This window comes from Ogataea polymorpha (assembly GCF_001664045.1).
Source record: "Ogataea polymorpha strain NCYC 495 leu1.1 chromosome Unknown OGAPOscaffold_7, whole genome shotgun sequence".
Classification (NCBI taxonomy): domain Eukaryota; kingdom Fungi; phylum Ascomycota; class Pichiomycetes; order Pichiales; family Pichiaceae; genus Ogataea; species Ogataea polymorpha.
The window spans coordinates 282,047-302,083 of NW_017264704.1; the positions used below are offsets into that span (position 1 = coordinate 282,047).

The 20,037-nt window shown below is 49.9% G+C and overlaps 12 protein-coding genes across 12 annotated transcripts; 6 read left to right on the forward strand and 6 right to left on the reverse strand.

Annotated features, from left to right (window-relative positions):
* Nucleotides 1-115: 115 nt before the first annotated feature.
* Nucleotides 116-1,589, reverse strand: OGAPODRAFT_17389 (uncharacterized protein). The gene has a single exon (XM_018355084.1). The coding sequence runs from the start codon at nucleotides 1,553-1,555 to the stop codon at nucleotides 404-406; it is 1,152 nt and encodes a 383-aa protein (XP_018208619.1). The 5' UTR covers nucleotides 1,556-1,589; the 3' UTR covers nucleotides 116-403.
* A 73-nt stretch (nucleotides 1,590-1,662) lies between these two features.
* OGAPODRAFT_103141 (uncharacterized protein) lies at nucleotides 1,663-3,570 on the forward strand (the record flags this gene model as incomplete). The annotated part of the gene is made up of 1 exon (XM_018353155.1): nucleotides 1,663-3,570. The coding sequence occupies one exon, from the start codon at nucleotides 1,663-1,665 to the stop codon at nucleotides 3,568-3,570; it is 1,908 nt and encodes a 635-aa protein (XP_018208620.1).
* A 62-nt stretch (nucleotides 3,571-3,632) lies between these two features.
* OGAPODRAFT_103143 (uncharacterized protein) lies at nucleotides 3,633-4,933 on the forward strand (the record flags this gene model as incomplete). Its single annotated transcript, XM_018353156.1, has 1 exon — nucleotides 3,633-4,933. One exon carries the CDS (start codon nucleotides 3,633-3,635, stop codon nucleotides 4,833-4,835), a length of 1,203 nt encoding a protein of 400 aa, XP_018208621.1. The 3' UTR covers nucleotides 4,836-4,933.
* On the reverse strand, nucleotides 4,890-7,942 carry OGAPODRAFT_95797 (uncharacterized protein; the record flags this gene model as incomplete). The annotated part of the gene is made up of 2 exons (XM_018357815.1): nucleotides 4,890-4,904; nucleotides 4,940-7,942. The coding sequence occupies 2 exons, from the start codon at nucleotides 7,940-7,942 to the stop codon at nucleotides 4,890-4,892; spliced, it is 3,018 nt and encodes a 1,005-aa protein (XP_018208622.1).
* Nucleotides 7,943-8,433: 491 nt separating this feature from the next.
* OGAPODRAFT_17390 (uncharacterized protein) lies at nucleotides 8,434-10,696 on the reverse strand. The gene has a single exon (XM_018355085.1). The coding sequence runs from the start codon at nucleotides 10,659-10,661 to the stop codon at nucleotides 9,099-9,101; it is 1,563 nt and encodes a 520-aa protein (XP_018208623.1). The 5' UTR covers nucleotides 10,662-10,696; the 3' UTR covers nucleotides 8,434-9,098.
* OGAPODRAFT_103146 (uncharacterized protein) lies at nucleotides 8,437-10,696 on the forward strand. Its single transcript, XM_018353157.1, has one exon. It carries the CDS (start codon nucleotides 8,457-8,459, stop codon nucleotides 9,090-9,092), a length of 636 nt encoding a protein of 211 aa, XP_018208624.1. The 5' UTR covers nucleotides 8,437-8,456; the 3' UTR covers nucleotides 9,093-10,696.
* Nucleotides 10,697-10,878: 182 nt separating this feature from the next.
* On the forward strand, nucleotides 10,879-13,920 carry OGAPODRAFT_95800 (uncharacterized protein; the record flags this gene model as incomplete). The annotated part of the gene is made up of 1 exon (XM_018357816.1): nucleotides 10,879-13,920. One exon carries the CDS (start codon nucleotides 10,879-10,881, stop codon nucleotides 11,911-11,913), a length of 1,035 nt encoding a protein of 344 aa, XP_018208625.1. The 3' UTR covers nucleotides 11,914-13,920.
* OGAPODRAFT_14723 (uncharacterized protein) lies at nucleotides 11,927-13,672 on the reverse strand (the record flags this gene model as incomplete). Its single annotated transcript, XM_018353431.1, has 1 exon — nucleotides 11,927-13,672. One exon carries the CDS (start codon nucleotides 13,670-13,672, stop codon nucleotides 11,927-11,929), a length of 1,746 nt encoding a protein of 581 aa, XP_018208626.1.
* A 91-nt stretch (nucleotides 13,921-14,011) lies between the features above and the next one.
* OGAPODRAFT_17391 (uncharacterized protein) lies at nucleotides 14,012-15,596 on the reverse strand (the record flags this gene model as incomplete). Its single annotated transcript, XM_018355086.1, has 1 exon — nucleotides 14,012-15,596. A coding segment is annotated over exon 1 (1,000 nt), but the record flags the coding sequence as incomplete, so codon positions are not given.
* Nucleotides 15,597-15,685: 89 nt separating this feature from the next.
* OGAPODRAFT_95802 (uncharacterized protein) lies at nucleotides 15,686-16,690 on the forward strand (the record flags this gene model as incomplete). The annotated part of the gene is made up of 2 exons (XM_018357817.1): nucleotides 15,686-16,046; nucleotides 16,188-16,690. Exons 1-2 carry the CDS (start codon nucleotides 15,872-15,874, stop codon nucleotides 16,688-16,690), a joined length of 678 nt encoding a protein of 225 aa, XP_018208628.1. The 5' UTR covers nucleotides 15,686-15,871.
* Nucleotides 15,686-19,935, forward strand: OGAPODRAFT_17393 (heat shock protein SSB1). Its single transcript, XM_018355087.1, has one exon. It carries the CDS (start codon nucleotides 16,841-16,843, stop codon nucleotides 18,680-18,682), a length of 1,842 nt encoding a protein of 613 aa, XP_018208630.1. The 5' UTR covers nucleotides 15,686-16,840; the 3' UTR covers nucleotides 18,683-19,935.
* OGAPODRAFT_90962 (uncharacterized protein) lies at nucleotides 15,686-19,959 on the reverse strand (the record flags this gene model as incomplete). The annotated part of the gene is made up of 1 exon (XM_018356988.1): nucleotides 15,686-19,959. One exon carries the CDS (start codon nucleotides 19,957-19,959, stop codon nucleotides 18,736-18,738), a length of 1,224 nt encoding a protein of 407 aa, XP_018208629.1. The 3' UTR covers nucleotides 15,686-18,735.
* Between the last annotated feature and the right edge of the window lie 78 nt (nucleotides 19,960-20,037).

The following is a 20,037-nucleotide window of genomic DNA, read 5'->3' on the forward strand; positions in this document are numbered from 1 at the left end:
AGGATATTTATGCTTAGAAAACTATCCCGCTCAGATGTATCCTTTAAATTGTCGTTCCCCTTTCTGTCACCTGAATTTGCGGGTCATAAATATTTCATGATGAGGGGAAAATAGATAACCTTATTTGTTATGCTTTCGAATCTAGCTGGATGGGCGCTTTTCGGGGCTTTTGCAAGGGCATACCAGCAAGCTCTGCGGAATGTGAGTTTCACGTATGCTCCAATGGGATATGTCTATTCTAGTGGAGCCTGGGTAGGATTTGGGTACCTGTTTGAGAAGTGGGTTAGGAACAACGATGACATTATAGAGGAAAGATTGAAGAAACTTAAGGAACAGAGACAGAAGACGGCGTGAGCTGCATCGCAGCAACACCTAACCTATTTATTTATCTATTTTATTTATTTCATTCTGGCTCTGGTTCATCCTCATTCCCGAAATCAATATAGCCCAGGTCCTCATAGTCCTCTTGCAAATTATTCAGCTCTGCCTGCAAGTCGTCCACTTCAGCAGCCTCCTCCTGCTCCTCATCGCCGCTCGAGCCGTCATCACTGCTGCTCTCATCACTCTGATAGTTCTCGTCCTCCTCTTCGTCGTCGTCGTCCTTGCCGACGATCTGACTGCCTCCGGGCACAAGCTTGGCGGCCTCTGCAAGAGCGCCAGGGTTGTCGGTATTGTTCTTGAGCTGCCTCTGGGCCTTGAGCTCGTCCGTCATCGACCTGTCTCTCAGCTCTTTGCTCTTGACGTACTGGTCGATCTTCTCGAACTCTTTCTGGTCGATCATGGAGAACTCGTGTCGCTCGGAGTCCGGCAGTAGTGTCAGTGTCACATTGAACGTGAGCCGCGTGATTGAAGTGTATGTGATGGACTCGATGTTGGTGGAATCGAATATGAGGATTGGTTTCTTGAAGCCGAATATCACATGGTTGGGAAGAAAGTACAGATAGCCCTCTTTAGACCCTTTGTACGCGTCCACAAAAAAACACTGCGGGCCAAATCCTTTCACGAGATCAAACCCGAACGTTCGGAACTGCTGCTGTAGAAAGTCTGTCAGGTCGATCTTGTCCAGCAGCGGGCCAAACTGCTCGCTCAATTCGTCGTTGTTGAACTGGATCAGGATCGGGTCGTTCTTGTACATCTGGCCCTTGTTGGCATCGTAGGTGATGAGTAGTGTTTTGTATTGTCTTTTCTCGGGCACGTCCAAAACAACAGCAAACCGAATATTATTCACCGACAGATCTGTGATGAGCAATTCTGGCTTCGACTCGAGGCTTTTGGTGAGCGCCAAAAACACCTTGCGCTCGCCGGGAAAACAGCCAAACACAATATTGAGTTTCTTGCGGATCGGCGACTGCACAGACAGCTCTGGGATCTGCAACACGATGTGCGACCCAGCCAGACTTGTAGGCAGGACGTCGGCGTCGGAGTCCAGCTTGCGGCGCTTTGTCCCGCCCACATGGTCGATGATCGCTCGGAAAACCTCTTCCGCCGGCGGATATGCGTTTACCACGTCCTGGACCTGGATTCTCAGCTCTGCAGGAAGAAAATCAAACGACATGGTTGATAACTTTTTTTGGTCGCGTCGCGTCGAAAATAGATAAATAGAACAGGACCCTACTGAAATTCCTGCTTGTTGAAAAAAGAGATTGTCTCCTTTTTTTCCCCATGTCGGTCGCTCTACCGCTTTACGAGGACGAAGAGTGCAGTGATTACCTGCCTCCATCGCCAAGACAGGTTCTGAGGATCTCCATCAACCTCAAAACCCTTATTGACAAGGTTATACCTATTCCGCTGAAAGAAGAGCAGATCCTTGGCTTGGACTCCATTGTTTTGACAGACAAGCTGATCGACGCGGTGCTGGACGCCGCAGGTGGTGAAGGCTCGTCCCGCAGACGGTACCAGGCGTGTCTCGTGTTCTGTCTGCTAAAAGTCAGCGAATGGTACTACTCTCTGACCATCAAGGAGCTGTCTGACGACACCCTGTACGCAAGCAGGATGCTGGCGGCACAGAAAATCGCCGCCACACTGATCGAGCGTGAAAAGGACGAGAAGTACCTGTTTATCTCTATGCTCTGCAACAGATACTCCATCAACCTTCACGACGTGGACTCTGCGCCTGAAAATGCTCTGGAGCTGGCTGTGGACACACATGCCACTATCATCATCTCGTCAGGCGGCTACCAGAGATGTCTGAAATGGATATGGAGGGGCTGGATCGTCCAGTCGTCTACAGATTCCTCCAATTACGTCCTGTTCAAGGGAACAGGAAACACAAACTTCCTCAAGCACTTTGACCCGGATAGAATCAAAACCCCACTGTACCAGAACATTTTGGAAATCACCTTTTCGGTCCTGTATCTGGCGCTTTTCACCTTTATTGTCAACACAGACACCATCTCCTCCCATTTGGGAGCCGTCGAGGTGGTGTTCTATCTGTTCACCCTGGGATTTGCGCTGGACGAGCTGGTCAAGTTCTACCATGTGGGTTACTACTACATGCAGTTTTCTAACGTGTTCAACGATGTGCTGTATGCCATCGTTATTGCGTCCGCCTCTACGCGATTCATTGCGTTGGCTGCCCATTCTCCAGACAAACGCGACCAGGTCAACGTGATTTCCTACAGACTTCTGTCGCTGGCTGCTCCGTTCATGTGGTCTCGCCTACTGCTGTATCTTGACGTGTTGCAGTTTTGCGGAACCATGATAGTGGTGGTCAAGAAGATGATTAGAGAGTCGTTTATCTTTTTCTTCTTACTGGCCATCATCACCGTGGGTTTCTTTCAGGCGTTTATCGGTTTGGACCAGGCAGACGGGAAGAGAGAGCTCACGTCATTCTTGACCACCACGATGGTTCAGACGGTTCTTGGCGGCCCGAACTTCGACACCATTGAGCGTTTTGCATACCCGTACGGAGCCATTCTCTACTACGCCTACACCTTCATTGTGGTTTTGGTCTTGCTCAACATTCTCATTGCCCTGTACTCGCAGGCGTATGGAGACGTTGTTGGAAACGCAACAGACGAATACCTTGCACAATACTCGGCTAAGATTCTCCGATACGTGCGTGCTCCAGACGATAAGACTTTCTGTCCGCCTTTGAATCTCGTGGAGACAGTGTTCCTGCAATTGCCGTTCAGCTGGTGGCTCGATAGAAGACTGTATCTTTCGCTGTGTGACAAGGTGATGGTTGTGCTCTATCTTCCTGCGCTGCTGTTTATTGCCAGCTACGAGGTCCAAGCTGCCAAACGAGTCGAGTACAACAGAAACAGGAAGGTTGCTGACGACAACAACGAGGAAGACACTCCTTGGGATCTCACCGATGGTTTCGACCACAACGATGAAAACGGAGATGGCATTAGGGCCTCGATCCAGACCCAGAGAAGGGCCGAGCAGGAGGACCCTGGATTCGCAAAGAGTTTCAAAGCTTGGGAAGCTAGACTCGACAGGCTTGTTCCTCCTATTGAGCTTAGCAAGAATGCGGGTGTTTCATGGGAAAACTACGAAATTTACCATAAATTGGACGAGTTGACTCAGCTTGTGAAAGCGTTGGAGAGAAAATTGGACGCGAAATAGTAATAAAAAAAATGTGAAATTATTATTCATAATTTATTAAATTAAATCAGCATTTTCAATTTATGGACCCAGAATACAAAGCCCTGACCTCTGTTTTCTCGGCTCACAAGAGTTACAAATCGTGGGCCGTGAAGCAAGTGGTAGCTCCCAAAAAGCTGAAATACAGGAGCTTGACCAAAGAAGAGCAGGCATTTTTCCCATGGATGGATCAGCATATCCGCTATTTGGAGCATTCTGTTGATTTGAACGCGCAGTTTCTTGAGCAGATTGCTATGACTGTGGCTCCAATATGGGGCTCAGAGCCAGAACCAGGTGTGTGGGCAGAGTGCTCGGCCCAGGACCTGGACAAAGTGCGCAGCATACTAGTCCAATTCGCGAGAGAGTGGTCTGCGGAGTGCGCTGAGGAGCGAGCGTCATCTTTTGGCCGCATTTTGCAAGAGTGCGAGAACCTGTTCCCAGATGTTGTAAACAGACAGAACGTGGAGGTTCTCGTGCCTGGCTCGGGATTAGGCAGACTGGTAGTGGAATTTGTGCGAAGAGGATTCCGCACCCAGGGAAACGAGTTCTCGTACCACATGCTCACCAACTCCAGCTTCATAGTCAATCACTCGTTTTGCGAAAACAACTTCGTCATCTGTCCTTATCTGCATAAGAGCTCCAACGTCAGCAAAAGAACAGACCAGATCCGTCAAGTGTACATTCCTGATTTCAATCCGGGCGACATTTCCCTTATCAATAAAGAATACCCTGAAATCCCGGTCGCCGATTTGATGTCAATGGTGGCAGGCTCATTTGTAGACCTGTACGGCCCGTCTAGTTTGCCGCGGATCAGCGACGTGTACACGAACGATCCCCAGGCCGCCGAGTTTCGCCAGCAAAACTCCAAGAGGTTCCAAGTGGTTGCAACATGTTTTTTTCTCGACACCGCGTCGAATATTGTCGAATACCTGCAGTCCGTGCACCATTGTCTGGCAGACGACGGGTATTGGGTCAACTTTGGTCCGCTTTTGTGGCATTACGAGGAAGACGAGACTGTCACCATGAACACACAGAAAAACGAAAACGGCGACTGGGAGCAGGTCGCAACGCCAGTGAGAGGATTGGAGCTATCTCGAGACGACCTGATCGACCTTGTGCAGAAAGTTGGATTCGAGTTTGTAAAGAGGGAGTCCGACATTGAAACAACGTATGGCAGCGACCCACGCTCACTGGGCGGGTTCAAGTACAGGTGCGAGTTCTGGGTAGCAAGAAAGAAACAGAGCTAATTCTGCGCGATTTGCTCTTGCATATGGCATTTCCATGACTCCAAGTTAGTAATCTCAGTCGACGACGTCCTTGGGGTGTCCGCCTTTCTAGATCTCGCAAATACGTCTTTAGTGAGCTTCATTACCGTTGTGGAAATCAACCGTAGTGAGCCTCCTTGCTCTTGGTAATGCTTGAATAAAAGTCTTGCAAGCTGTGCTTGCGAGTCTCCTGCTTGCGCCAAAAGTTGTTCCAGCTTTTCCCGCTTGATGGGAAGGCCTGCTCCAGTGAGAAACGTCTGCAACCGTATGGGCCGAAGTTTTATTGCTGCTTCTTCATGCGAGAACCTGGTCGAAAGCATAATAGAGAGCTTTGACCGCTCCTCAGAAACCAGCTTTGTCTTGAGGTATTTGATGAGGCTAGAGAACCGCAGATTTTCAATCACAGCAACATCGATCTGATCTTCGCCAGAGGCGGAAAAATTGAGTGACTGGTTCAGTATCTGGTTCCAGAAACTCTGGTGCTCCTTGATCAGCTTCCCGTCACCTAGGCTCCTGCCCACAGTTCCGAAGGTCAGACATGAATTCTCGTTCACGGGATGGTTCAGCGACTTTATGAACTGTTGGACAATCTCTGCATATTTGCTGCTGTTCTTTTCGAACTCCCGTATCCACTCTGCCACAATGTCGTCTATTTTTGCATCTAGGGCCAACGGCTCATGGTCACCGCTCATGATAGTCACATGAACTCCCACAGTGTCTTTGAGCGTACGAAGCCCAGCAAACGCAACGTATCCCAGCTGGTATTGAGTTCTGATCTTTGTCGTGAAGAAAGTCGACAAGATGTACGCCACAAATCTTGCTAGCGATCTGTCCCTTGTGTTTTTGCGTGCTCCAAGCTGCAAATAATATACCAGAGCATTGGTCTCGTCTGGTGAGAAACCGTGGATCCGGTAGTTACAGCCGTGCGGAAGCGACAGTGTGTGCAACTGTTTGTACTGAGGCGCTGCAAACTCCGTCACAAGCGTCTTCAAAATGTCTACCGTGCGCTGGTAGTCCAACTTTGAGACGTCGCCGTGAAGAAGTGCTATCAACTGGCAGCTTTCAAACGTGGCCTTGGCCGTTGTGGCTACCGTCTGGATGTCCAGCTCCTCGAGAGTTTCGAGACGATCTTCCAAGGGCCAGGTTCCTGGCTCAAGTACAGAAAGAAGGCCTAGTGATGCCAATTCATGAGACCGCAGCGTTCGCAAATTCTCATACTTCATTTTGATCCTGATGCGAGACTGGCGGAACATCGAAGGCGTCACTAACGACACGAAATTATCGCTCACCTCTCGCAGCTTGTTCGTCATTATTTCGAGAATATTGTGGATCCCCACAGTGGAACCCGAGACATGGATTACCAAGCCGCAGGTGCCCTTCATTGAGTGGAACAGATCGTAAGCATACCACAGCTCCAGAGCAGGATAAAGCGTTTCGCGAAGCAGTTCTTTGACTATGTCACAAAAAATCTCCAGTGACAAGGTTGACTGCACACTAGGCTCAATGGTGACATTGGTAATCTCGAAACTAAAGTAGGCTTTTCCACGGTATTTGTCACGGTCTCGTTTCAACCAGAGCTGGGTTTCTTGAGACGAATGGACCAGCTCTGGAGGTGTCGTTTCCTCCTTGCTTGCATAGACAAAAGTGCGGCTTGACTCCAGAGTAGATCTCAAGAGCTCATATAGACCTGTCTGGTTGTCAATCTGGCCAACCACAAACTGATTGGGCCGTGGCAGCCTCACCTGAAAATCGGACTGGGAGAATGTTATTGGCAAGATTTTGTAATTGAAGCCGTAGTATGGATCGACCTCGTACTCTTGCTTTCCAAATTGTGCCAGAAAATCGCCGGGAGCTACCAGGGTAGCTAACATGTTTTTCTTGCACACTGTCGAGCGCATTAGCGCACAGAACTGTTCCGATTTCTTCTTCCACCATGTCTGTGCCTCCAGAGATTCCTCATACGACCCGTCATAACCAGCGTCGCTGAAACCCCAGCAAGGAGCATTTTTCAGTAGCCACTCAGAATGGATCTGCTCGTCTTCAAGTAGAAGCTGGCCGAGGCTCCGGCACCGTGAGCAAGCGGACGCCTCGGTGTCGTGGTGGAGAAAATTGTAGAGCTCAATGGAGTTGAACTGCGACATCAGCCTGGCCATTCTCTTGACGCGCTTCGGATCGGGAGAAAACACTTCCTGGGTGTACCGAATGAGATACTCGAATATTTTCTGGTGGTCTCTTGTGCCGGCTATGGTCAGATTCAGTTCGAGCTGCAAAAGACGGTCCTTGAATGTAATCAGAGGACAGGAAGAATACGATCCTTTGATCAAACCTCCTCTGAAAAGCTCCGAATTGAACGAGACTTCGCTTTCGCTGCCCATCAGATAACTCCACGCATGGGCGAAGATAAGCAATTCCTTGCTATCTGTCGTAAACGGGAAACATATCCTCAAAGTAGGCGTAGTATTAGCGCTTTCGATCAAAACCATTTTCCCCAACTCTGTGAAAACGGGCGACGAGTAAACGGGAGCCCAGCAGGTTTTGAGAACGTTGCTCGTTTCTGTCCTTTGGGACGGCATGCATTCCGAGAAGTTTGCGATTGCCAGCTTCTTGAGAGCAATGAGCGACTGGGGGCCCATCAGAACCACGCCTGTTTTCCAAGCCTGGTAATTTTGCTCGTAAAACCGCACAAGCTCGTCGTGCAAGCTGGCCTCCCTGCCCCTGAAAAGAGTGTCAAAGTTGCCTGTGCTAAAACGGTGAAACGGATGTTCCGGGCTTGCAAGCAGCCGCAGACCGTGATGGGCCATCTTTCCTACCACAGAACAGTTCTTTGTGTGCTCGCTGTCGATGGCCATAATCTCCCGTCTTGCGTAATCTTTGTTGAATGTAGGACTTCTAAAGCACGAGGAAAATACACCCAAAACTTCCTCATAGACACCAAGATCCGGCGTCCCGTCGCTGTTGAAAGCCGGCACCTCGAAAAAAAAGGACGTTTTTTCTCCCACCGTCGCAGCGTTCCATCTGCCACCACTGCAATATACAAGCTTCTTGCACAAGTCTGTCTCTGGATATTCCCTGGAGCTCACGCATACCATGTGTTCGCAAAAATGAGCCAATCCAACCGTCTCTTTGCTATTCGAGTGATGGCCAACGGCCACGGAAAGACTACATGCGGCTGTCTCCTGTGTCGGGTCGGAAATCAACAGGACATTGATCCCGTTGGGGAGTACAAACCGAAGATGGCTGCAGTTCCTGGCGCCCAGAGGAATATACAACGGCATTGCCCCCACCAGGGCGGTCCGGCCGCCTTTATATAGTGGACATTCTCAACAGCACCACTACCCCCTTTTTTGTTTGAGATCGGTTTTTTTCTCTCTCGGTTTCCTATTTGGAATTTTTAATGCACAGCCAGCTAAGCGGCCAAGCAACCAGTAGCATAGCCCAAGGCGCAACCAAAGGCTGGACCCATCTAGTACAGTAAATAGACAGTAGAGACATCTTGTGGACATAGCTCGCCAGAGAAGTGTGCGCCGCTCCGCCAACTTATTGTCTGCTCCGCCACCCTCGCCACTAATCTTTTTCTCATTTTATACTATAATTTATTTTCTCATGTCCAAACAAACGTCTGTTAAACTTGTGCTGCTAGGCGAGGCAGCCGTCGGAAAGTCCTCGCTGGTGCTGCGATTCGTGTCGAACGACTTCCAGGAAAACAAAGAGCCCACCATCGGCGCTGCGTTCCTCACCCAGCGGTGCACTATTGGAACAAAGACCATCAAGTTCGAGATATGGGATACCGCTGGCCAGGAGAGATTTGCCAATCTGGCCCCGCTATACTACAGAAACGCGCAAGCAGCACTGGTTGTGTACGATGTTACAAAGCCAGCAAGCTTCATCAAAGCCAGGCATTGGGTTAAAGAGTTGCACGAACAGGCCTCAAAGAATATCGTGATTGCTCTGGTCGGCAACAAGTACGACCTGGTGGTGGACCCAGAGACGGGCGAGGAGATCGAGGGCCGCAGAAGCGTCTCTGTCGAAGAGGGCAAAGCTCTGGCCGACGAGGAAGGATTGCTGTTTTTTGAGACCAGTGCCAAGACCGCTTTCAACGTCAACGAGGTGTTCACAGCAATTGGAAAACAGATTCCGGAAGAGACGTCAAAACCCCAGGACGAGCCCTCTTCGGTCGGAAGAATAGACCTCAACGCCCCTGTCGACGAGTCCGGAGGGGCCGGCAACTGCGCTTGCTGATCTTTATCACAACTTCGCCTTCATCGTCAATCCGCCCTTGGTGGCCTCCTGGTTGATCTCCAAAGCACTGTTCGACGAATACTTCTCGTGCTTGTCTCCTTCTCCAAAGAAAACCACGCTCACAGTCAGGTCGTCTCTGTAGCGCCTGCTCAATGGAGAAGGAATGCTAACCAGCATGTTCACCTCCTCTTTCGAACCCCCGTTACTTAATGCGTTTCTAATCAGATGTGTGGCCACATTTTCATCTTCCAGTAGAAATCCGACCTCGTTCGACTTTCGTCTTGTTTGTACTCTCTGCTTGCTCTTCGAGCTCTGGTCGGTTACGTCTTCCACCAGAGGCAGCTTATCTTTCGAGCTCGGCCACAACGTATCCATCAACGACTTCTTGGGTCTCACCATCTTCTTTTTCTCCATCCACCGCACTACCAGTCCCACGATTTCCTCGTTGGTCAGCATTTCGTACAATCCATCGGAAGCCATCACCAGAAAATCGTGCTTGGCCGGCGAAACCTCGTGTGTCGTTATAACCGGCTCGGCAGTCACATACGGAGGTGTCTTGAGGTTGGCGGGCAGCTGTCTGCCAAAGAACTGATTGGCCACCCTAGTCTGGATGTCCTTGGCCCATTTGTATCTGGCGTCGCCGAATGCCCTGGTTGGCTCCAAAGATCCCAAGACACGGCCGTTTCTCACCACGTTGGGTTCGTTTGGGTGCTCGCTGAGCAGCTTGGCCACTTCTGTTGGGTTAGAACCTGTCTGGTCTGTCGAGAGGGCCCGTACAGTCCACTTGTTTTCGTGATCGTCCAGAGACCCCAAAAGAGCTCGCGAATCGCCAGTGACAGCCACCTTGAGGCTGCGCGAATGGGTATCGTAGAACGACATCAGGGCACAGGAGCCAGAGAGAGCAGGCATCAGCAGCTCGGCTGCCCCGGCCTTGTTGGACGGGTTTTCAAGCAGTTTCTGCACGTTTTTGTTGACGATCTCATCGTCCAGCTTGAGAAAGCCCTGCTTGATCGCGCGGTCTATTGTTTCGCTCGACGGGATCAGCCTGAGGTTCTTGTCGCTGATTTTGTAAGCCTGGTCCAGCTCGTTGACCACGTAGTCTAGAAGGCTGTCACGAAGCTTGGCAGACGTGTTCCAACCGGCGTGGCCATCGAAAATGGACCAGAAGTGCCAATCTGTCTCGACACGCGCATTGTTGTTTTCCCTGTCCTGGACTGGAACTTGGACGAGCTTCTCGCTGCGGTCGTCTTCAATTGGGTTGTTGCTAGGCAATTGACAGATATCGTACCGAATCACGCCCTTTCCGCGGTTGACCAGGTACGACTCTTCGTATTGTCTCAGCCTTCTGCTGACCTCGGCATCGCTCAGTAGATAGATGCCCTGTTTGTTTTGCTGGGCCGAAATCCCGCTAAGAGAGTTTGTGGATGCCGAAAACAGCTGTCTGTGCTCCGTACTACTGGCCCCCTGGGCCGGCAGAGAGTCGGAGCGCAAATTGTTATTTGTGAGGGAGACGTAGGAGGTGGCCAGGAGGAGGCCCGAAACCAGCGCTAGACGAAACTCTGTTCTCATTCTGGAGCCTTTGTGGCAGTTCGTGGCGAATCGGTGGTATCCTCGAGCCAGGGGAATGTTCTTGGAACAGGATCTAAGTCTAAGTGCCAACATATTAGGAACAAGAGAATTTCTGGATTGCGAAATCAGCGTGGGTGAGCATGTCTGTCTGGCTGTGCAAAGATTTAATTCCTCACGAAGATTGGAAAAAAAAAGTTTGGAAAAACTTTGACTAGCCATGCCGCCAAAGAAGGCCCAGAAGGCCCAGAAGGACGCGGAAAAGAAGAAGAACGCCAAGAAGGTGCAGAAGCAGCTAGAAGATAAGACTTTTGGCTTGAAAAACAAGAACAAGTCGAAGAAGGTGCAGCAGTATGTGAACCAGGTCACTGCGCAGGCTGCAGACAAGAAAGCACAGGCTATGGCCAAGCAGCGTGCTGCCGAGAAGAAGGCTGCCGAGGAGGCTAAGAAGGAGGCTGCCAAACTGCTCCAGTCCTCGATCCCCACGCAAAAAGTGCCGTTTGGAGTGGATCCAAAGTCGATCCTCTGTGAGTTTTTCAAAGCGGGAGCATGCACCAGAGGCAAGAACTGTAAATTTAGTCACGATCTTGCTGTTGGCCGGAAGGCTGCCAAGAGGGACCTTTACTCGGACGACAAGGACGAGGAGAAGAGAAACGACACAATGGACAACTGGGACGAGGAGAAGCTCAGAAAGGTGATTTTGTCGAAGCATGGAAACCCAAAGACCACCACAGACAAGGTGTGCAAGCATTTCATTTCTGCGGTCGAGGACGGCAAGTATGGATGGTTTTGGACGTGTCCGGACTCTGACCCCAAGCAGGGCAAGGAGTGTAAGTACAGACACTCGCTTCCGCCAGGCTTCGTGCTCAAGACTAAGGAGCAGAGACGGCTAGAGAGAATGGCGTTGGAGGCACAGCCTAAGATCACGCTGGAAGATTTCATAGAGACGGAGAGAGACAAGCTGCCACGAGACAAGCTGACGCCAATCACTCCAGCTACGTTTGCAGAATGGAAGAAGAAACATACACAGGAAAAAGAGAAGCAGAGCGAGACGGCCAAGAAGGCCCTCACAGGAAGAGAGATTATCATCAAGAAGTTTGCAGACAAGTTCTACAAGGAGGAAGATACGGGCGAGAAGGGCACGGAGATTGACATGTCGCAGTTCCGTGTTGCTCTTGACGAGGTGGAGCACGAGAACATTAAGGACTACGGAGATGGAAAGAATGCATTTTTTGAGGAAAATAATGCAAGTTAATTGGGTGGATCGCCTATTTGGCTCTCTTGATGGCGCTAAACGAAGCATCCATCACGTCCGCGGCGTCCCACCAGAACCGGAAATCGACCTCTGGCGGATACTCGCTCACAACATGGTACACGCGCTCTTTCCACAGTTCCTTTTTCCGATCAAAAGTGTACTCATCCGAGGGGCTTTCTGCTTGCTGCTGCGAGTTCGAGAAGCTTTTGGTTGGCGAGTGTGGCGCGTAGCGCATAGAGTCCGTCGGGCGACGCGGAACTGGGGGTGGTGACGGCGACGGCGACTTGGTGTTCGAGAGACTGTTGTCACTCCTCATGTAGCTGCGCTTGGGGAGCGGTGGTGTATCCAAGGGTATATAGTCTGCGGAATGCGAGAGCGTGTTGGATATTTGAGTCTTGATGAACTCCCGATGGAGTTTAGGGGACCGTAGTGTATCTCTGTAGGATCTGTGGTCTTTGGAGGAGTCTGTCGATCTTAACGGTTCTCCCTGTAACACCTTTGGCTTTGGAGGCGGGATCGGCGAAAACTTCTTTTTTTTGGCATCTGTGGCGGGATTTCGAAGAGCCAGTACGCTCTGCAGTTCTTTCAACACCTTGACGTCATCGCCGTTGGACGAAAATGCACCGTTCAAAGCACGAATATAGACTGCAAGAACCTGCGTGGGGAAAAGCTTCACCAGTTGTGCATAAGCCTCCACGTCCTGTTCTCCAGCGTCCCCGATCAAAATGAATTTTCTATTAGGGAAGTCCTTGAATAATTTGATAAGCGAGTCTTTTTTCCGTTCTGCGGAGGGCATTGTAAAAGATGCTATCAGGTTGCCTGAATACTGACGCAGACTAATGCTGTCGACCGGCAAGCCGACATAATCCATGAATCCAGACACTATGTTGTATATCTGCCATGGCGAGTTCGACACATAATGGATTGGACAGTGATATTTAGATTTTAGCTGTTGCAGCCAGTTAGCAACCCGCGGGATCTCACATTCACTAAACTCCTTGGCAAACACATTTCTGAACAATTCTCGCTTGTCGCCCAACACACCCGTAATTCTGACCGTATCATCTATGTCTGTAATGACGCTCACTCCCTTCGACCCAATCACATTGGCTTCCTGTGTCTGAGTAATGTTTGGGTTGTCCACAGACGATACAGAGATAAAAGACGGCTTGTATGATGATGCCACCGAAATATTGAACGCACCAACGCTGTCGGAATACAGATTGGCACCCAGCAGCGAGTCCGTTTGGTCCTCCGAGTACAGAGTGATGTTGAGTGGAGTCTTTGGGATCGTTCTGGCCATAATTCCCTGCATGCGGTCGCGGATTGTATCGTGGGCGGGAGAAGAGTCAGTAGTTTGTGACCCAGACGACACGGTCGAGGCAGTATCGGAGTCGAGGCCTTTAGTGTCTGGGTGTGTCAAGGAGTCCTCCAATTCCGTTTCTATCTGGTTAACAGTAGAAGACGAGACGTTGGACTTGGACAAACGGTGTACCAGCGACATCATGAGCTTGTTTTTCCGATTCATCACTCCGGGACAAAATATACAGCCTGAAACGTCGGTGACGAATTCGCCGTTCATGTACCGGGTGTAGGTTCTATAGAGCAGTATCTGGGCATCATCAGGCACCTGTGCGGCCAAATTGGCGGCCTGTTCCTCATCGTAGATGAAATTCTGCTGGATTGCGGTAGTGATGCTCTTAAAATACGGAGACTCCTTAGTACTCCTAAAAGCGTTCATTATTCGTTTTTTGCCCATGTTGAAGACCGTACTCACCCGCTCTTCTTCACTAGGGGCCGGAGCAACCGGCTTGCGTGGATTTTCCATCAGCTTCCTGTAAAAAGCGGGATCCACGTCCTTACGCAGTAGGAAGAAAAAGACCTTGTCCTTGCTGGATCGCAGAAATTTATTATTGATATATCTGGCAAGATTGTACCGGAGAGATCGATGCGGACGGTGGACAAGGCCTAGCTTGTGTTTGATGCGTCTTAAGAAATTCACGGTGGAACAGGACCAACAAGGAAAGATTATTACAGATCCCACAGTGGTAATTTTTTTATATGCGTGCGTCGATCGTCCATAGTTTTGGTCGTACATATTATATGTGCACCACGTTTTTCAAAGTGTAGCAGACAACTATCGGCATCGTCACCACCAGCGAGGTATATTGAACAATCAGATACAGCGAAAGACAGTTGATCTGCAGCGGGTTCTCATCCTCTGGGTCCATGTTGCTGGCCGTCAGGTACACCTGGATGGTAGCAGACGGGAGCGAAAACTCCATGCACGTGACAAACATGGCCATGGGGTCTGTGAGCCAATTGGCCTTTTTCATGCGATCGACCCATAAAATGCCGATGATTGGTAAGACGCAAAGGCGGTAGACTGTATGGCAAACCACACATTTCCAGAAACCCTTGGGGATGTCGTTAATTTGCAGCCGGCCCAAAAGCGATCCGATTAAAAAAATCCCCAACGGGACGCAAGGCATAGCACAGTACTGCGCATACTGGAGAATAAAGGACAATGGTGGTTGGTGGTCCGGTGCGTTGGGCATGTACACTGTGGTCTGCACAAAGAGAGCCTTCAGCCATGGGATTAATGCAATGATGAGCGAGATAATGAGCACAATGGAGTTTGGCTTTTTCAAGTTCTTGACAAAAAAAATCAAATAGTGCAGCTTGTATCGTCTGACCCAGGGGGCCTTTGCCGAGTTTTCAATGTCCTTGGAGCTTAGATTGGTCTCTGTGATGATGTTCATGTTGGTTGGGATGTCTCTATTGTAGGGTTCGTGGCGCGAATATTCTCTAATGAGTTCCTGGACGTGCGGCTGAGTGAGCACGCTGGAACGGTGCGACGACGCGGCAGAGCGGGCGGATGACGCGTGCGAGTTGCACTGGCTCAAAGCATAGTCGTGGTGCGGCCGTGCTGAAGGGATGCGCGAGACAGGGTACCGAGTGCTGTGCGAGATGTGCGAGATGTGCGAGTTAGTGTTGGAAAGTAGTGCATGCGGATTTAAATTCTCGCTCACGGGAGCAGAGTCGATACTGGACAGACTCGACCCAGACAGCGACGACTTGGGTGACGTGGGGTCGTCGTCTGCGTCTGTATCACGTTGGGCGGCGTTATCTTGGCGAATTGCAGGCAACTCGCGGCTTTGTGATTTTTCTTCCGCGTCTCGTTTCCGTCGGAAATCCAATTCCACCAGTTGGAACATTCCGCAGTTGAACTGCACAACTATATACATGGTGAGCCAGATGATCACGTAGGCGGTGCCCTTGTTGATCTCATCGTCAGAGAAGGTTGTCATGGCCTGCAGATACGAGATCGGAAGGTCGGAGACGTTCTGCATTATTCCTGCCAACATTGCACCTCCTATCCAGGATTCATTTTTTTTCTTCGGCACGGGAGTCAGCGTCACGATCGCCGCCGTGACACCGGCGTTGCAGCAGTACATCATGAATGCTGACAAGCAGATCACGCCAATGGTCTTGATATCCGATATCGAGATGTAGGACACGATTTTGTCAAAGATAAGAGACGGCATGAACAGCAGTAACACGAGATCGCTGATTGCTCTGGTCGTAGACACGCTCACAAACCCAAGCTTTGTCATCACAAAGCCCGTCAGGATGATCATGTACATCCGAATGATAGGCTTAACCGCCGCGTATATCACTTCAGGAAGCGGTACACCCATACTTTTTGTGCGAAAGAAAATAGCGACAATTTTCGAAGATGCTTTTTTTAATTACTAGATAAGCTGGAGAAGTGATAATCACGCAAGTTTTTTTCCCTCGGCCTGAAGGACAGCGCGCCACGGGCGGGAGAAGAGATGGTGTCAAACTTCATCGTTGTGTTTATGGTTGCTTATTTTAGTTCCAAGGTCTGCTGATAGTGGTTCCTGCGCCTGCGCATATTTTAGATTTGGTAACATTTTCTCCTCCTCGCAGTTCTATGAGTTCGCTGTCTCCTCAGCTTCAGAAAAATTGGTCAGCAAGAATCTTTGTTGTGCACCTTCCAGGCGACCCTGGACTCGGTAATGCTAGCGTTCGGCTTGTTCTTGGCCACCGTTCATCGGTGGACTTAGTGCTCTCCCACCTGGATCCCCAGCCGGGCCCCTCTAACGTGCGTCTGCGGTTCGAAAAAGTACATCTTTGTCTCAACCAGTGGGATGTGCAGATTACAGGACCACCACAGAGGGTGGCTGAGATATATCGAATGGTAAGTTGACCTGTTATTGCTGCTAACAAGATAATCTCCCTTTTTTCAGGAGACCCGATAATTGTGTGGCCCAAATTTGGCCTGCCGCCAAATACAGGTGTTCTGGTCAATGGATACTACGCGTTCGGTGATATCTATCAGCTCGACCGAAATTCAGAGCCTCCACTGGCGGATGTGTACGGAAAGAGTGTGGATCTGAGACCCCCCACAAGAATTGGATACCTGCGGGAGAATAAAGTTTTGACGGACAGGAATGCCGTACGTGTCGCTCTCTCTCCGAAACAGAATGTGGCAGTAAAAAAGCAGTACCACATGACACGCAAGGAAATAGGATCGCTAATTGGGAAGAAAGGAAAGGATATCGAGCGAATCCGAGAACAGACAACAGCAAAGATCAAAATACACGACACCGCAGACACAGAAAACGTGGCTGTGGGTCCTGGCATGAACCAAATGCAACTGCTGGAAATTATTGGACTCCAGGAAGAAGTGAAGCAAGCCGAGCAGCTGATCCAGAAGAAAATCAGCCAGTGGCGTGCTACCAAAAGTTGAGGCAGTGCTAAAACAAGATTTACCCACCGAAAAGCGTCGTGCGCAAAAGCAAAATCTTTTTATTTTTTCTGAAAAATTTTTCACTTTGGGAATATTTCAAGGTAAAATTTGGGGATTTAAAATCTTTTATAACCTTTACAAATAGACATAATGGCTGACGGTGTTTTCCAAGGTGCTATTGGTATCGATCTTGGTACTACTTACTCCTGTGTTGCTACATACGACTCTGCTGTCGAAATCATCGCTAACGAACAGGGTAACAGAGTTACTCCTTCGTTCGTCGCTTTCACTCCTGAGGAGAGACTGATTGGTGACGCTGCCAAGAATCAGGCTGCTTTGAACCCAAAGAACACTGTGTTCGATGCTAAGAGATTGATCGGTAGAGCTTTTTCTGACGAGTCTGTGCAGAAAGACATCAAGTCGTGGCCATTCAAGGTTATTGACGACAACGGCAACCCAAAGATTGAGGTTGAGTACTTGGGTGAGACCAAGACCTTCTCTCCTCAGGAAATCTCTTCTATGGTCTTGACCAAGATGAAAGAGATTGCTGAGGCCAAGATTGGCCAAAAGGTTGAGAAAGCCGTCGTTACCGTTCCAGCTTACTTCAACGACGCTCAAAGACAAGCCACTAAGGATGCTGGTGCCATTGCTGGTTTGAACGTGTTGAGAATCATCAACGAGCCTACCGCTGCTGCCATTGCTTACGGTCTCGGTGCTGGTAAATCCGACCAGGAGAAGCACATTCTGATCTTCGACCTTGGTGGAGGAACTTTCGATGTTTCTCTGCTGCACATTGCTGGTGGTGTCTTCACCGTCAAGGCTACTGCTGGTGACACTCACTTGGGTGGTCAGGATTTCGATACCAACCTCCTTGAGCACTTCAAAAAGGAGTTCCAAAAGAAGACTGGTTTGGACATCTCTGGCGACGCCAGAGCTTTGAGAAGACTCAGAACCGCCTGTGAGAGGGCCAAGAGAACTCTTTCTTCCGTCACCCAAACCACCGTTGAGGTCGACTCCTTGTTCGAGGGTGAGGACTTCTCTGCTAACATCACCAGAGCCAGATTCGAGGACATCAACTCTGCTCTCTTCAAGTCCACCTTGACTCCAGTTGAGCAAGTTTTGAAGGATGCCAAGATCTCCAAGTCCCAGGTCGACGAGGTCGTCCTTGTTGGTGGTTCCACTAGAATTCCAAAGGTCCAGAAGCTGTTGTCTGACTTCTTCGACGGTAAGCAACTCGAGAAGTCTATCAACCCAGATGAGGCTGTTGCTTACGGTGCTGCCGTCCAAGGTGCCATCCTGACCGGTCAATCCACCTCTGACGAGACCAAGGACCTGCTGCTGTTGGATGTCATCCCACTCTCGCTTGGTGTTGCTATGCAAGGTAACGTCTTTGCTCCAGTTGTTCCAAGAAACACCACTGTTCCAACCATCAAGAGAAGAACTTTCACCACTGTCGAGGATCACCAGACCACCGTCCAGTTCCCAGTGTACCAGGGTGAGAGAGTCAACTGTGCCGAGAACACCCTTTTGGGTGAGTTCGACCTCAAGAACATCCCACCAATGCCAGCTGGAGAGCCAGTTTTGGAGGCCATTTTCGAGGTCGACGCCAACGGAATTCTGAAGGTCACTGCCGTCGAGAAGTCCACTGGCAGATCTGCCAACATCACCATCTCCAACTCTGTCGGTAGACTGTCCACCTCCGAGATTGAGAAGATGATTAACGACGCTGACAAGTTCAAGAAAGCCGACGAGGAGTTCTCCAAGAGGCACGAGCAAAAGCAAAGACTCGAGTCGTACGTCTCTTCCATTGAGGCCACTGTCACCGACCCAGTTCTGTCTGCCAAGATGAAGAAGGGTGCTAAGGACAAGGTTGAGGCTGCTTTGTCTGAGGCTCTGGCTGCTCTTGAGATTGAGGACTCTTCTGCTGACGACCTGAGAAAGGCTGAGCTGTCGCTGAAGAGAGTCGTCACCAAGGCCATGGCTACTCGTTAACCGTGAGATAGTTTATTCGCATAATGGAGTGAATTAAGTATCGATTGTTGTAATTACTCTTCTAATATGTAATTCCCAAACTTATCAGTTTTCAGTTCTTCTCCTTCCACTAGGGCCTGCACGATTTTTTCGTTCACAGACTCCGTGTCCGACACAGACTCCGAAAACTCAAGATCAGATCCATACTCCTCCTCTTCGTCCTCCTCGTCCTCCTCAGTATCGTCGTAATCCCGCCTCATGCTTCCCAGCGCGTCCTCCAACTCTGTCTTCTTCTCGCTCCTGTAGCCAGAGGCCTTCACCTGCAGGTCCAGATCTCCCATTCTTTGCACATCTCTGCTGAAAACGGGATACGCGTATCTGAAACCGTCGCCGAAGCCGTCCGTGTCCAGCATCATCGAGTCATCTTTAGGCGAGTACCCGAATCTGCGCTTGAAAAACCGTCTGATACACTCCACGTCCCGCTTGAAGTAGAACTCTGCGTCCACGTGGTTGATCGATATACACTGCGGGAAGTCGATCACTAGGAACCCAGGCTCTGTGGCCGAGTCGTAGGAGCCGTCCTCTCTGATCATGATGTTGTACTCGTTGTAGTCGCAGTGAATAAGTCCATGGTTGGCTAATTTCACCATAAACTGCATCAACTGCGAGTATAGCCTTTTGTATTGGAAATGTTCACGAAGCTGCCGCATCGGGAAGCCCTCCACCAACTCCATGACAACACAATGGCGCGAATAGTCTAGCGGCCGCGGGATCTCAAATCCGTTCCCATACAATATCGTCATAAACTCGTACTCTTTTTCTGCTGCCAGCTTCGACAAATGCATCCAGCTCTGAGCCTCCTTATTCCGGAGATAATCCCGCTTGTTTTTCACTGTGCGAAAAGAGACTCTTCCCAAACGATGGATCTTCAGCACCCTTTCGTTGCCTTCGCCGTCCTTTCCTGCATAAATGTCCGATTCTTTACCAACCCCTATAGTGCTCCCGAGCTCGACCAGGGTTTTTCTCTGCAAAAATGTCCTGAGAGCCAGATAGTCGAACCCGTTGTATGTCAGCCGGTACCCATCGTACTTAGCGTTTCGGAGCTTTGAGATGAGGTTCAATTTTGCAAGATCAGAGATGGCTCTGTTGGCAGAGCCCATACCTGTCTTGAGGTTTGCTATCTGGCCTATAAGCTTCGTAGGCACAACCTCGTGGCTCCGAGACCCGTTTTCGACGGCCTGAAGTACTCGCCAGTCGTCCGCATTGAGATAACGCATGTGTATAGTGTCCAACTTCATGATTAAAAAATGTCAATTAAAACCGCACAAATTTTTAAAAATGCTAAAAATTAATTTCCCGGTATGATAACGTGGATG